The 15,161-nt window shown below is 38.8% G+C and overlaps 1 protein-coding gene across 2 annotated transcripts in view; it reads right to left on the minus strand.

Annotated features, from left to right (window-relative positions):
• Positions 1-15,161, minus strand: part of EFHC2 (EF-hand domain containing 2) — a 194,246-nt gene that overhangs the window by 122,134 nt on the left and 56,951 nt on the right. For both annotated transcript variants that reach the window (XM_032258551.1, XM_032258550.1), the window contains exon 3: positions 4,983-5,133. In XM_032258551.1, coding sequence (XP_032114442.1) covers positions 4,983-5,133 — 151 coding nt within the window. The remainder of the gene's footprint in view (positions 1-4,982; positions 5,134-15,161) is intronic.

Here is a 15,161-nt window from a genome sequence, read left to right on the forward strand (position 1 = left end):
GGGAGGCTGAGGCAGGAGAATCATTTGAACCCGGGAGGCAGAGTTTGAGGTGAGCCAAGATCACACCATTGCACTCCAGCCTGGTCAACAAAGGCAAAACACCATCTCAAAAAAAAAAAAAAAAAAAAAAAAAAAAAAAAAAAAGAAAAGCTTGAAGAAGGCATTTAAATGATTTTTCAAACTATCTGCAGTCCAAACAGACCTTCCTTAACTAGAATTATCATATTAAATATTTCAATAGAGACTGGTTTCTCTCTAAACAAAGCTTGGTGACAGAGTGGTTATTCGTGTTTGCTTTCTACAGGATTTGCTACAGCCTTCCAAATTTCTCTACTCTGCTGACAAATTTAATGTCATTACACAGTGTGATTACTGTGTATTCTATACACAACTCTTAAGCTGTGTCTTCACACAGGGAAGTATCCTGACCACAGTGAGCCAATTAAAAATTCGGAAATTTTCCAGAGACTTTAATATTATCTTTTACTCAGGTCTTTTTTTTTTCTGAGCCTTTATGATAGTATTCCTCCCTCCTTCCACAAGAATGATTTTCAAGTACATCATTATGACTACCTTCAGCTTGCCTTTGGAATCTGCCTGTGTGAGATTTGAAATCAAGAGTCTGAAAGAATTGAAAAGTCTTAATAAAAGCCTTTCCAAGATTCTAAAAGAAGCTACATTTCATATTTCTTCTTGGATAGTTTAATAAAACTAATATGAACTGGACAGGGATCAGTGAGCTATAGGATTATGAGCTTTCATCTGACAGGTAATAGTGAAAACATAATAATGCAAGTCCCTAATCCAGGCTTGGAGTGTCCTGTGACCTCCAGTCTATCATTTGTGCAAGTTTGATGTCATGGTGGGAAAGTAATCAGAAAATAAGCAGAGCTTAGTTAGGGAATATTAGAACAAAATGCTTAAGTGAGAAACTATAAGAAAGTATTTTTTTCCTACAGCAATAATGTTACATAATTGAATACACATAAGTAAAACAGACGTCCACAGAAATTATAAATTGTAAATTCTTTGTTCTTAAATAATCTTCAACTGTTTTCTAATGCATTCTTGCCAATCTTTAAAAACTGCCTTATATATGTTTAAAACGACTCTAAAGAATCTAAAACCTCTTGTCCCTTTATAAAATAAAATGTCATACTTTTAACCTTAAAATTTGTGAAAACCTTTTTTTAAAAATGTTAAGGCATTTCCACATTTCCTGAAAGATTTCCCATTAAGCCATAAATTCACCAAATAAAATGACCAGAGAGAGGACAGAGTCTCAGTTAGAACACAAAGAACAATGAGGACAACTCGTATTGCCTCCTCATACTAATCTTCCTCTTTTCCCACCACGAGTAAAACCAAGCAGAGACACTAAATTGAATTCTCTTTCTCTTTCCATCACCTCACCGGTGGCTCTCCTCCAACAGAGTAGAATAGCCTGGTCAAGATCTGGGCACCTCTGATTCCCAATCTCCATTTCTAGTCTTGACATTTTTCCTGAAAACACATCCTAAGTTTCCACCTGTGTGGAGGGACATTACCACACAGATGTCCTAACACCCTTTCAAAGGCCTCATGCCCTGAAACAAACACACCCCAGCTTCAAACACCAATCCTGTTTCTTGCTCTGTGCTCCTAGGCTTTATAAAGGTATCATCATCTCCTCAACCATAGAGACCCTCTAAGGCTGATATAGTTTGGGTATTTGTCCCCTCCAAATCTCACGCTGAAATGTGATCCCAATGTTGGAGGTGGGGCCTGCTGGGAGGTGTTTGGGTCATGGGAGTGGATCCCTCATGAATGTCTTTGTGCTGTCCTGGCAGTAATGAGTGAGTTATTTCTATTGGTTACCATAAAATCTAATTTTTAACAAGTGCCTGGCATCTCCTCCTTTCTCTCTTGCTCCCCATCTTGCCATGTGACACTGCTGCTCCCCCTTTACCTTCCACCATGAGTAAAAGTTTCCTGAGGCCTCACCAGATGCAGAAGCTGGTGCCATGCATCTTGTACAGTCTGCAGAACTGTGAGCCAAATAATCCTCTTTTCTTTATAAATTATCCAGCCCCAGGTATTCCTTTAGAGCAATGCAAAACAGGCTGAGCAAATTACCTCCCTAAGCCTCTTTCCTCTTCTGTAAAAGTTGACAGTGACAATAACTACTTTACATGGTCATCAGGAGATTAAATGAGATAATGATAACATAGGCACTTTTTCATTAGATATTCCCCTTCCTCACTCTCTGTATTTAATCACTGGCCGATGCCTATCAACTCTGCCAACAAATGTCTCTCCAATCCTGCCCCAATTTTCTATTCCTACCATCATTGTCCTGGTTTGGACACTCAGCATTTCTAGCCTGAACAATTGCAAAACTCTTGGACTAGTGGCCTTGTTCCCTTTCTTCTCCAATCTGGTGGCCTATGATTACTCTATGAGATTGGGCTATGATGGGACTCAGTCCTTTTGTCCATTTTCCCAAAACACAGCATAGTGCCTGACACAAAGTAGGCATCCAACAAACACTTCTTGGCAATGCTGGCTGGCTCCAAATTCATCATTCCAACCACCAGACACAATGAAGCCATGCTCTAAGAAAAAACTCAATCTCATGAACATTTAAGGAAGCCCTTTGCACATTTAATGACATTGCAGGACAACCTTATTCTCAGAGCCCATGGCCCTCAAATCCCTGCTTCTCCCCCTTGAACTCATTGTGGTATATCAATACAAAGCCCTCAGGCCTAGATTACTAGTTAGTAAGCAAAATTTGTTCAACATAGGCAGAAATCATGAGTTGTGTTAAATAACGATGGGTAGGTAGGCTAAGTAGAGCATGAGTATGTTAAACATAGAAAGAAAGGGTAGAAAAACCAAAGGATAACTAATAATCAGTAGGTCTTAAATATACATGAGGCACCTGGACTCTAAATATTCATGATATGCTAAATATATAAGGGACACTAAATATTCATGAGCACCCAGTATTTATGAGGTCTCAATATGGCCACTCATTCATTGGAGACACCCATTCTGGCCCCATGTGACCTCTGCCCAAGAAACACAAACAAAACCCAAGACTATTCAGCAGGCTTATTGACAAGCTACAGCCATGGCCAGGCACACTTTTCCCTGCATCTCTCTAGCGGAGACAGTGTGTGCCCTCAGCCCATGGCCCCTTCTGTCCATGGTTCTCCTTGCTTGAACCTCAATTCCAGTCTCCATATTAGTAGCAGCGAAGGGTAGTGAAACAGAGACAGAACCATTGCTGGCCCCAGGATTCAGGCAGTATGGTCCTTCTGCCTACTTGTACCCTCTCCCAAGTGTGTGAACCTACCCTATCTCTTTCCCTCTTGCTTCTCATCATGTGTTTTAAATTACTTTAATGCATTATGTGATTCATGCATTTTAATGTGATCCATGAGCCTTCTGTTTTGTGGCCTCTGGGAGAGCCTGAATGTATAATTCTCAGAGGCCACCACTGCATCCAGGTAACATCCCACACAACACTCTCCCTGCTGCATAGAGAAGAGATTGTATGAGGAGGAGGAGCAAGAATGGAAACAGGGAGACCATGTCAGGCAGCTATTCCATTCCTTTAGTCAAGAGATGGGGGTAGCGTAGCTTGGGTGAGGATGGTAGTGAAGGGGGTGGAAAGACATGGACATACTCAGGATACGTTTTTCTAGGAGAATTAAGAACAGGAATGGTAGTTATGAGCAAGTGGGTAAAGTAAAAGGAGTAGAGGTTGTACTCAGAGAAGGCAATTTCAGAGCCTGAGATACTGGAGGTGGCAATACTCTAAAAGGCTAAGAAACAACAGCACACCCAAGAATCATAACTCCTCAGGGAACAAAGTACCCCGAAAGGTCATTTACACCAGCGACCACTCAAATCCTCTCATACTTCTACTAAGAAGCCATCAGTGAAAAACAACCCTGACCTGCCCCCAGGGCCATCTGTCTACACGAAGGAACAAACAAATCTGTGACTCTCCTCTCCTCCGCCCCTATACCAGACCCCTAACCCCAACCCTATCCAGGTCCATTCACTACAACTTCTAGCAGCTCTCTGCCAGAAAGTTCTTCCTCTTACTGACCTGAACTCTGACCCCTACGTCACATCCATGAAGATACAGAAAATAAGGTCACCCCTCCTCCACATGACAGCCCTTTAGATTCCTGAGGATATTTATCAAACACACTTGAGTCTCCCCATTACAAATATCCCTTTTCGCTATTCTGTCTTGCACATGACAATTTTCAGTTCTTTCGCCACTGTAGTTTCTGTCCCCTGAAGTAATCCAGAACTCAGTAGCATCCCAAGAGAAGGACCCATAGCACAAACAGAAGAAATCAGGCACCTCCATTGATCTGTGCCATACTTAATGCAACCTAGGATTAGCTTCTCTGGTGGCCACATCACAGAGTTAACTCTTATCCGTGGCTGAGTGGAGTATGGACAAAGATGACTTGCACACATGGGGTGAACAATGACTCTCTGGTGAGGTACCGTCGAAGTTTGTTGTTAACAGGTATGAGGACGAGGAGGGGGTAGTTGAAACAAATGACAATAAATTCAAGAAGAGAATGCCAATCTGGAAGCTACAGTGGAGAACAGCTTTCTCTTCTCCCCTAATGGAGTGGTGAAGGAAGTGATCTGCTCGCAGCAAGGAGACCAAAGGGTTTGAAGAAAAAATCGAAGACACAGGAGAGTTTACTCATACCAGAGCAGCACCTGAAAACATACAAGTATGCCACAGAGGAGTGAGAGACCCGGCCAATGTTGAGGTGCAGAAGGTAGAAAGCCGGTAAGTCACCATCAATAACTACACGCTAATGGCATGTTTGTATTCACCATTGCCAGCAGGTTAGACAGCCTAAGCAGTAGCATGCAGTCTTTTGAAAAACTAAAGACAGACAGTATATAAAGGCAGAAGTCAGAAGTGAAAGAACCATAAATCGGCTTTAAATAGATACCTTGAGGCAATCCACTATTTTTCACCTCTGGTTCATTTACTTGAATTGTGTCATCTTCAGGATAGTAGTAGATTTTATAGTATCTTATTCTGTAGTTGGTTTGGCTTTTATCAGGTACTTCCTCTTCCAAATAGGCATCAAAAGATAATACCTGTTGGAATCGCAATTAGAAACTAAGAATTGAAAAGAAAATTCAGCAAACTTAAAGCAGCTGCTTGTATACTTTTTGTTAATATAGAAAAAAGTAGAGAGAATTTTTCGAAGAAGACATTCTATACATCAGCTATGCGAATGGATACACGATCTAAGATACAATACATAAAGATTATTTTACACTTTTATCACCATCTGGTTAGAACAAGGAAATGATATTCAAGTAATACATCCATCGTTCAGCTCTACCAGAAACTGAACTAGAGTCTGCCTTTGGGATTTCACAGTGGGATTCTAAATGTATGTGTTATAGAGACAAAATATTCTTTCTCACAAGATGAGTAAGTTTTGTCATTTTTTTTCCCATTAACAATAACACAAAGCTGCCTTGGTTCTGGCATAAAATTATCCTGACTGTTAGTCCTGACAATTTCTTGCCTTCAGGCAATTCAAGCAGGCATATCTGAAATTCTTCCAATGCCCTGGAGACCCTACCTTACACTTCGGGAACCTCAAGGAGCCTAGTCCAATGCTAGACTCAGACTCATCTTGTATGGGGGTGGCAGGGAATAAGGAAGGGAAAGACAGGTGGATTCTAAAGCAGTTACGGCAAAATTCAGAGATAGTCAAAAATATCCTTGAAAATTCCTTAACTACTTTAGAAAACTGTGCCTCTCAGTAAGTGAAACACAGCCCATTTTTCTCCCATGTTGAAGCAGATGACTGCCTGCTTCCTCAGTTGAAGACCAGTTAAAATCATTTCGTTATGCTTAGGTGCCATGTTGTATGAATAATATATATCCTTAACCATTGGGATCATTCTTAATATGGCATCCTGCTCACACACTGAGGACGACAAGGTAATTGAGGACAACTGTGGGAACAGTGGATTCAGGCTGCCATTTCAAGCTTGACCTGCGGCTCAGGCTCTCTAAGAGCTCCATTTAAATATTCTCTTTGTCTCTCACTTTTGATCGATTTTTATAATTGAAGTTGCAAAAGTTAACTGCGCATATGATGTAAATCCAGGGTTATTCAACGTGGACAATATGGTATATATGAAAGAGTCTGTTAGATGCAATCTACCCTCTAGGGGTGGTGGTCAGTTAACCTAATTAAGAATATATACTCCAGGAGTGTTTAGCAAATTTCTATCAGAAGCTCACAATTCAGAAGTGGCTAACAAAGTGCCTCAGTAGCTTTTTCTCTGATCAACACAAGAAGCTTTGTCAATTGCCATAAATGGTGTGAGAAATAAATTTTAGTGAAATGATTATATTCAAAATGCATACATCAGTTACAAATACTAACCAGGCACTGCCCTTACAGGAACAGGTTCTAAGAATCTGGTGAACCCAGAGATCTACACCCTTCAAAATGGCACCTTTGGCTTCATTCCCAAATAGTCCTATGTTCAGCTGCTTTCTTAAGAAATTTGTCTGGTCTGACTCCAATTAGGTTAGCTAAACCCCACTGCTAGAATGCTGTCACATTTGTATTGAGTGAACATTTCAGATAAGATGCTGTTGGACAACTATAGAGTTTCCTTCTGGGGTGACAAAAAAGTCTTGGAACTAGATAGATGTGATGGTTACACAACCTTGTGGATATGCTAAATGTCACTGAATTGCACACTTTAAAATGGCTAATGGATAATTTTATGTTATGTGAATTTTACCTCAGTTAAAAAAAGATATTAGACACTGAATTGTGTTGGACACTTTAAAATGGTGAGTTTTTGTCATGTGAATTATATTTCAATTTTTTTTTCTAAGTAGGAGGAGGGAGCTGGGTACAGTGGCTCAAGCCTGTGGCAGGAGGATCACTTGAGCCGAAGAGTTTGAGACCAGCCTGGGACACATAATGAGACCCCATTTTTACAAAAAAATTAAAAAATTAGCTGGGCGTTGTTATGTGTACTTGTAGTCCCAGCTAATAGGGAGGCTGAGGTGGAAGGATCGCTTGAGCCCAGGAGATCGAGGCTGCAGCGAATTATGACCTCACCACTTAACTCCAACCTGGGTGACAGAGTGAGGCTCTGTCTTAAAAGTATCTTTTTTTATTTTAAATAATGAGGAGGAAGAAAAGAACACCTAAAAGGAGAAAGAGCTGGAACTTCATCAAACTTTCAGTGTGGGTAATATTTAATCTGAGATTTTTTTTTTCTTTGTATTCAAGTAGAAAAGTGTAGAGAGAATATACTTGGCTCTCACCCACCTCTATATAATAAATTCTACCAGTATAAATTTGTGAATGAATACACTGGCACACGTCAATTGACAACTGGCATAGATCAATTGTCATATATGTACTCATTAAATATTTATCAATCAAATGATGGATTAAAAGAAAAGTATGCCAAAATGAAATAAAGGAAAAGGAAAGACAATATTTTAGGTTGGGCTTCAATATGTCTAGATGAGGGACAGACTGATATTTCATGTTCTGATTTATGACAATACAGGTCTGTCAAACTCCAGCATGAAAGATACAGAGCAAGTCAGAAAGAGGTAGAGATGTAAAGACAAAATAGGAAGAGGGAGAGGAAATTATAAAATGTGGCAAAGTAGAATGTAAGAAGAAAGACACCAAATAGATTAAGAAGTAATCTCACAAAAATAAACGACCTAATTGCAATGGAACTTGATGTATCAGAGAATCCAGAAAAAAGAACCTAAAATAAAAACTGTTAAAAATGAAAATTTATAGGAACATAATTATGACATAAGGTGTTATCATCATTTATGATGCCAAGCAGAAACTAGATAAATAAGGTCCTAGGCCAGGCATGATTGCTTACACTTGTAATCCCAGCACTTTGGGAGGCTGAGGCAGGTAGATCACTTGAGGTCAAGAGTTTGAGACCAGCCTGACCAACATGGTGAAACCCTGTCTCTACTAAAAACACAAAAATTAGCCAGGTGTGTTGGCACATGCTTGGCTTGTAATTCCAGCTACTTGAGAGGTTGAGGCAGGAGAATCGCTTGAACCCAGGAGGTGGAGGTTGTAGTGAGCTGAGATTACGCCACTGCGTTCCAGCCCAGGTGACAGAGTGAGATGCTGTCTCAAAAAAAAAGAAAGAGAGAAAAAGAAAAAAAAAAGAAAAAGAGGTTCTAGAGGATGTACCTGGCTGCAATTTTCTTGAAAATAGAATATAAATATCATTTGGTGGGGGCATGTGATCTTCAGTCCCCCACGGGCCTCTGCAGGCCCTATGATATTATATGAGGTTATCTGCCTGATCCCCAAGGAATCTGGAATTTTAATCTTACCCTAGAGGATATAAAACCTTAGGCAAGGTGCAGTGATCACACCTGCAATCCCAACACTTTAGGAGGCTAAATCAGAAGGATTGGATCACTTTAGGCCAAAAGTTCTAGACCAGCCTGGGTAACACATGAGTCTCCATCTCTACAACATTTTTTCTTTATTTAACTAGCCAGGTAGGGTGGTACGTGCCTCATAGTCCAAGCTGCTCAGGAAGCTGAGGCAGGAGGACTGCTTGAGCCCAGGAGTTCAAGGTTTCAGTGGAGCTATAACCATGTCACTGCATTCCAGCTTGGGTGACAGAAAAAACAAAATAGAAAAAGAAAAAAAAAAAGCCCTGAGTCTGAAATCAATCAGCTTTAAATAACAGGTATATGATTTCCTCATTCCAAAGGAAAAAGTTTAAATGTTAATATTTCTGAATTCAGGATCTTCTTACAACTAAAGCCATAAGAATCTCAAAGCAATCAAGAATGCATTTTGGGCAGGCGCAGTGGCTCACACCTGTAATCCCAGCACTTTGGGAGGCCAAGGCAGGCAGATCACAAGGTCAGGAGTTCGAGACCAGCCTGACCAACATGGTGAAACCCCATCTCTACCAAAAAGACAAAAATTAGCCAGGCGTGGTGGTGCACACCTGTAATCCCAGCTACTCAAGGCTGAGGCAGGAGAATCACTTGAACCCAGGAGGCGGAGGTTGCATTGAGCCGAGATTGCATCATTGAACTCTAGCCTGGGTGACAGAAGGAGACTCTGTCTTTAAAAAAAAAAAAAAAAAAAAAAAGAATGCATTTTAATGGGCAAGTAGTTCTAACTTGATGTATGGTGCAAATTTAGCTTTGTAGGGAAGGATCTATCCTATCTTCAAGTCAATTGAGTTATTTGCTTTGCATTGCATATCCCAAAAAGCTGGATTTTAACATTAGATTCCTAACTTTGACATAAAATGTTTCAAAAAGATTACTGTCTGATGTAAGTATGGCACAAAAAATAACTGCATGGAGAAGGTTGTCCACTGGAGGCTAGACCATGCAATCATAAGGCAAAAGCAAAACCCTAATCTCTTAGAATAAGTCATATAATTTTTAAAGATGGGGATGCTGATATGGCCAATGCATGAGTCAGACTATTACTTCAGGAACCAAACATCTAAGTGTCAAAAACTTACAGCTGAATTTCTAGAGAAGCTGTCAGGAAAGAAAGATGAAACATTAGCAATGTTCAATAACCTCGACATTTTATAAAGAGGTCAACATCACATGTCCAAGCTTAACATGTTTAAGCTCTGTTTTATGAAAAAGGCTCAGACTTAAATTGTGAAGTACTATAAAAGGGACATACTGGTAAGGATAAATACATGCCCTATATGTTAGCTAGTAGATAGTAAAAATTTGTGTACATTTAATGCAGTGTTGTTTATTCTTCCTGAAAAAGGTGTTATTAAATCAATGGTTTCTCTCATGATTATAGAATCCCATAATCAACGAAATAAACAATAACAAATTTCGTGTAGCATATAAAGGATGGCTCATTTATACATGACAATATATATATTTACAGAAATATTTCTGAAACATATGCTAATTCACAAAAATACTAATAAATTTTAAAAACAGGAAAAATACACAAGTTGTATTCACTGATCACAAAGTAATACAACTAGAAGTGTATAATGTACCTATAAACAAAAATTGTTACTCCTCATAACTGCACAAAAAATAAATTTAAAAATACAAAAAAACATAAATTTTATATAAATCTATATAATAAAATTTGCATAAACACATATAATAAAATATAAGGCCATGCAAACTTATAAGATATAGGCAAATTTGCAATCTGGGGTAAATTAATGGATTCAAATTATTACATAAAAGAATTTAGAGTCTGAGAGAGAGGATAAATTGCTAACAGTGTTTCTTAGCCTTGGCTACACATTAGGAACTTTAAAAAATTTTTAAAAGACCAGATTCAGCTAGGCACAATGGCTCACGCCTATAATGCCAATATTTTGGGAAGCCAAGGCAGGTGGATCACCTGAGGTCAGGAGCTCGAGACCAGCCTGACCAACATGATGAAACTCCATCTCTACTAAAAATGCAAAAATTAGCCAGGCACAGTTGTGGACACCTGTAATACCAGCTACTTAGGAGGCTGAGGCAGGAGAATCGCTTGAGCCTGGGAGGCGGAGGTTGCAGTGGGCCAAGATCGCACCATTGCACTCCAGCCTGAGTGGCAGAATGACATTCCGTCAAAAAATAAAAATAATAAAAATAATAAAGACCCAGACCCTTGCCTAAATAAATTAAATCAGAACCTTGGGGAGGGGACTATTACTATTTTTTAAAAAACAGTAATGATGGGGTTCAGGAATGCTACCTCAGCAAATATGCCGAGGAATATGGCATCTTGGCATTTGAGAAAAAGCAGAAGCAGGAAGGTCTCTCTGATCTCCCATCATTCTCTGTGGAAGCAGGTCATAAAACCTAGGAAGGTCATTCTCTGACCTTCTCCCTTCCTCTTTCGCTATAGACTCTCATGTGACAGGTGTCCTGCCCTATACTCATAGGAAAGGAGTGTCACATAGGGATGAAGAAAAAAAAATCTGAACAAACAAGTCTAGCTATTACAAGTTTCCCCCAGTTTATTACCATTAGATCACATCCTTTTGTCCTCCAATCATAGTTCTACATGACTGTCCATAAAAATACAGTTTTTCCCTGTTTCTTTGGGCCATTTCTAAAGGCTCCATGTCTCCTGAAGCTTTCATTAAATAAATTGGTGCGCTTTTCTCTTGTTAATCTGTCTTTTGTTACAGAGGTCTCAACCATGAACCTTGAGATAGGCAAGTATAAGATATTTATTTTTCTTTCCTACTCTCCCCAAGTAATTCTGAAACATAGCCAGAGTTTAGAACCAGTCAGCAATGGTTCAAACAAAAGCTTTTAAGGCTGGGCTCAGTGGCTCGTGCCTGTAATCCCAGCACTTTGGGAGGCCAAGGTAAGCGGATCACTTGAGGTCAGGAGTTCAAGATCAGCCTGTCCAACATGGTAAAACCCCGTCTCTATGAAAAATACAAAAAAATTAGCTGGGACTGGTGGTGCATGCCTGTAATCCCAGCTACTCAGGAGACTGAGGCAGAAGAATCCCTTGAACCCAGGAGGCAGAGGCTGCAGTGAGCCATGATCGTGCCACTGTACTCCAGTCTGGGCAAAAGAGTGAGACTGCCTCAAAAAAAAACAAACAAAAGCTTTTGAAAAAGCAAAAAATTGTCATAAGAAAAACAGGAAGCAAAAAAGATAGTATGGACAGATGAATTTGAAAGAAGAAAAACAACTACAATAAATAAATCCATAGACTTTTTAAATGAATAAAATTGCTAAGATTTTAGCAAAGCTCATCAAGAAATATATAAATAAATAAAATGAAAAATGACACAGTGCATGACGGAGATGCAATTATAAGATATGAACTATAAGATAAATTATCTTACAATAATCATGCAAGCATATGAAAATAAATTTTAAAATTGCAATTAAATAAGTGCTATTCTGTAAGAACTGTAACTTATCAAAAACACAATGAATAAGCTAATAACCAAGTAAGAAGCGAAAAATATTACCAAGAAATTGCCTCAACAAAGTCTCCAACCAGGATGATTTACTAATGAATTTGTTCAAACTTTCAAGGAAAAGAAAATTACCAAATTAAAATAACTCCCCAGGATACCAAAAGAAAGATAGAAAGCTACAAAGGTGAATTCCTATGCCTAACAGATGTACCATGAAAAAAAAAGTAACCATAAAACAAGAGTTCTCATCCTGGCTGCACATTAGAATCACCTACAGAGCTTTTAAAAATCCTGATGCTATGGCCACACTGCCCCTCCACCAGCTCCCCAGTCCCCGCCACAGACATCTACCATCCCCCATACACACACACACACACACACACACACACACACACACACACACACACAGAAATCAGATTCTCTCAGGGTGCACCTAGGCATCAGTGATTTTTAAAGCTCCCCAAGTGATTACAAAGTGCAAGCCAAGGTTGAGAACTACTGCTTCAGAGAAATTTCACTACTTATGATTTGTAGAAGAAAGATCCTAAGTAAAATACAGGCAAACAGAATTCAATAGTCTCTAACAGTTACAAGCCACCTACACAAAAAACAGCATTTTATTCACAGTTGCCAACATGTTTCCCAATTAGGAAATATGAGCAAATATATAATGATCTCACACCATTTCCTATCATATACATTTTTAATTGCAAGGGTAGTTCCTTGACAAGATTACAAAAGCATCTGCTTTAAAACAACAGCATAAATATCTAACATAATAATTAAACTATGTGCCTACCAAAATCAGGAACCAAGCAATAATGCCCCTACTAGCATCATTATTTAATATTGTTTTTAAAAGTTCTGTACAATGTAGAAAGATATGAAGCAAAAATATTAGCAAGAAAGAGACAAAAATTATCATTATGGGCAGACAAAATAATGACAAAGGCAGAGGCTGAAAAACTAATGAAGATTTCAGTACAAGCATACCTGAATTTAAAATATTCTTATGTGTTAGCAATAACCAGTTATACCATACAGTGGGGGGAAGTATGTTCATAATATAATAAAAAATTACAAAACACTTAAAAATAGTTTTAATAAATCTCTGTGACCCAGATAAAACTCTAAAAATCTTTACTAGAAGATATATTAACAGAAGAGCATGACAAAAAGGATAGGTGAAGTATATTCTGGATAAGCAGACAAAAACAACTTTTCAAGTGGCTATTTGAAAGTTGTTTTGGAGGGACTTAGAATTATTATTATTATTATTATTATTACTATTATTTTGAGATGAAGTCTCACCCTGTCACCCAGGCTGGTGTGCAGTGGCACGATATGGACTCACTGCAATCTCTACCTCCCGGGTTCAAGTGATTCTCCTGCCTCTCCCTCCCAAGTAGCTGGGACTATAGGTGCATGCTTCTATACGCAGCTAATTTTTGTATTTTTAGTAGAGATGGGGTTTCACCATGTTGACCAGGCTGATCTCGAAGTCCTGACCTCAGGTGATCCACCTGCCTTGGCCTCTCAAAGTGCTGGGATTACAAGTGTGAGCCACTGGGCCTGGCCTAGAATTATTTTTTTAAGTCTACCTGATAAAATAAACAGTTCAGCCTATTAGAGATAAATTTTAAATACAACATTTAAGTGTAACGAAGGAGATCTAGCTCTCCCAGACTCAAAATCTTAATATAATAGTTCAATTATTAAGGTAGTAAAATAGAGTAACAAGAGATATAGTAGGTGTAAAAGAATAGATGGTCTGGAAATAGGCTCTATTAACAGGAATTTAACACATAATGAAAGAGAATTCATAAATCAATAGGCAAAAAAAGTACCAACTTGGAAGAACATCAGTGTATATAGCCCCCCGTACAATTGATCCTAAAATAAATACCAGATAAATTATTGGCTTACATATAATAAATCAATTCCTTTCACCTTTCAAAAAAATAAATATGTGTCAAGCCTCAGAAAGAGGAATTACACTGTGGGCTTGGGAGAAAAAGAGAAAACATTTTTAAAAATTAAGATTTGACAACATAAATAAAACTTCAATATATTAAAATATAAACAAAAACATGCTAACAATTTTACAAATATGACTAAACTGTAATTTTATTAAAAATTTTTAAATTAAAATTTTAAAGACCCTAAAAGAGAAATGGGAGGAGAGCATAAACAAAATTCATGAGCAGGTCAACAAATAAAAAGATGTTCACTCTAAGAAATTATCAGATTAAGTGCAAATTAAAATAACAACGAGGCATTGCGTTTATGTGTGTGTTTCTCCTATTAAATGGACCATTCATCACAGGTGAGATTTTAAGTTAGTACAATTCTTCTGCGGCAATATAATGCTATGAGGAACCAATTTAAAATTCCTCCTCCCCTCAGGAACTCCATTTCCCGGCACGTAGTCCAAAGAAACAACCCAAAATGCAGAAAAACATATGTGCAAAGATGTTCTTTGCAGCTTTTTATCATAGGAAAAAAGGTAGAATAAGGGTACCTGAAGAAATGACAAAAAGAGAAGGGTTTGGTGAATTATGGCACATCTACATTCTCCATGGAGTATTATGTGGCACTAGCATGATGTTTTTGAAAACCATTCGGCAATAGGAAAAATGATGAGGCTATGCAGTAATGTTAAGTGAATAGTCCACAGGACCGGGCTGGGCGCGGTGGCTCACACCTGTAATCCCAGCACTTTGGGAGGCCGAGGTGGGTGGATCACCTGAGGTCAGGAGTTCGAGATCAGCCAGGACAACATGGTGAAACCCCGTCTCTGCTAAAAATACAAAAAAATTAGCTAGGTGTGGAGGCCAACGCCTGTAGTTCCAGCTATTCGGGAGGCTGAGGCAGGAGAATTGCTTGAACCCAGGAGGTGGAGATTGCAGTGAGCCAAGATCGCACCACTGCACTAAAGCCTGGGCAACAGGGCGAGACTCCGTCTCAATAAAATAAAATAAAATAAAATTCAAAATTTAGCTGGGCGTGGTGGCACAAGCCTGTAGTCCCAGCTACTGCGAGGCTGAGGCAGGAGAATCGCTTGAACCCAGGAGATAGAGGTCGCAGTGAGCCAAGATCGTGCCACTGCATTACAGCCCTAGTGACAGTGAGACTCCAATCCAAAAAAAAAAAAAAAAAAAAAAAAACACACATACAGGACTGAAAAT

The sequence above is a fragment of the Sapajus apella genome, unplaced genomic scaffold (genome assembly GCF_009761245.1).
Source record: "Sapajus apella isolate SASKATOON/1434 unplaced genomic scaffold, GSC_monkey_1.0 scaffold103, whole genome shotgun sequence".
Lineage (NCBI taxonomy): Eukaryota > Metazoa > Chordata > Mammalia > Primates > Cebidae > Sapajus > Sapajus apella.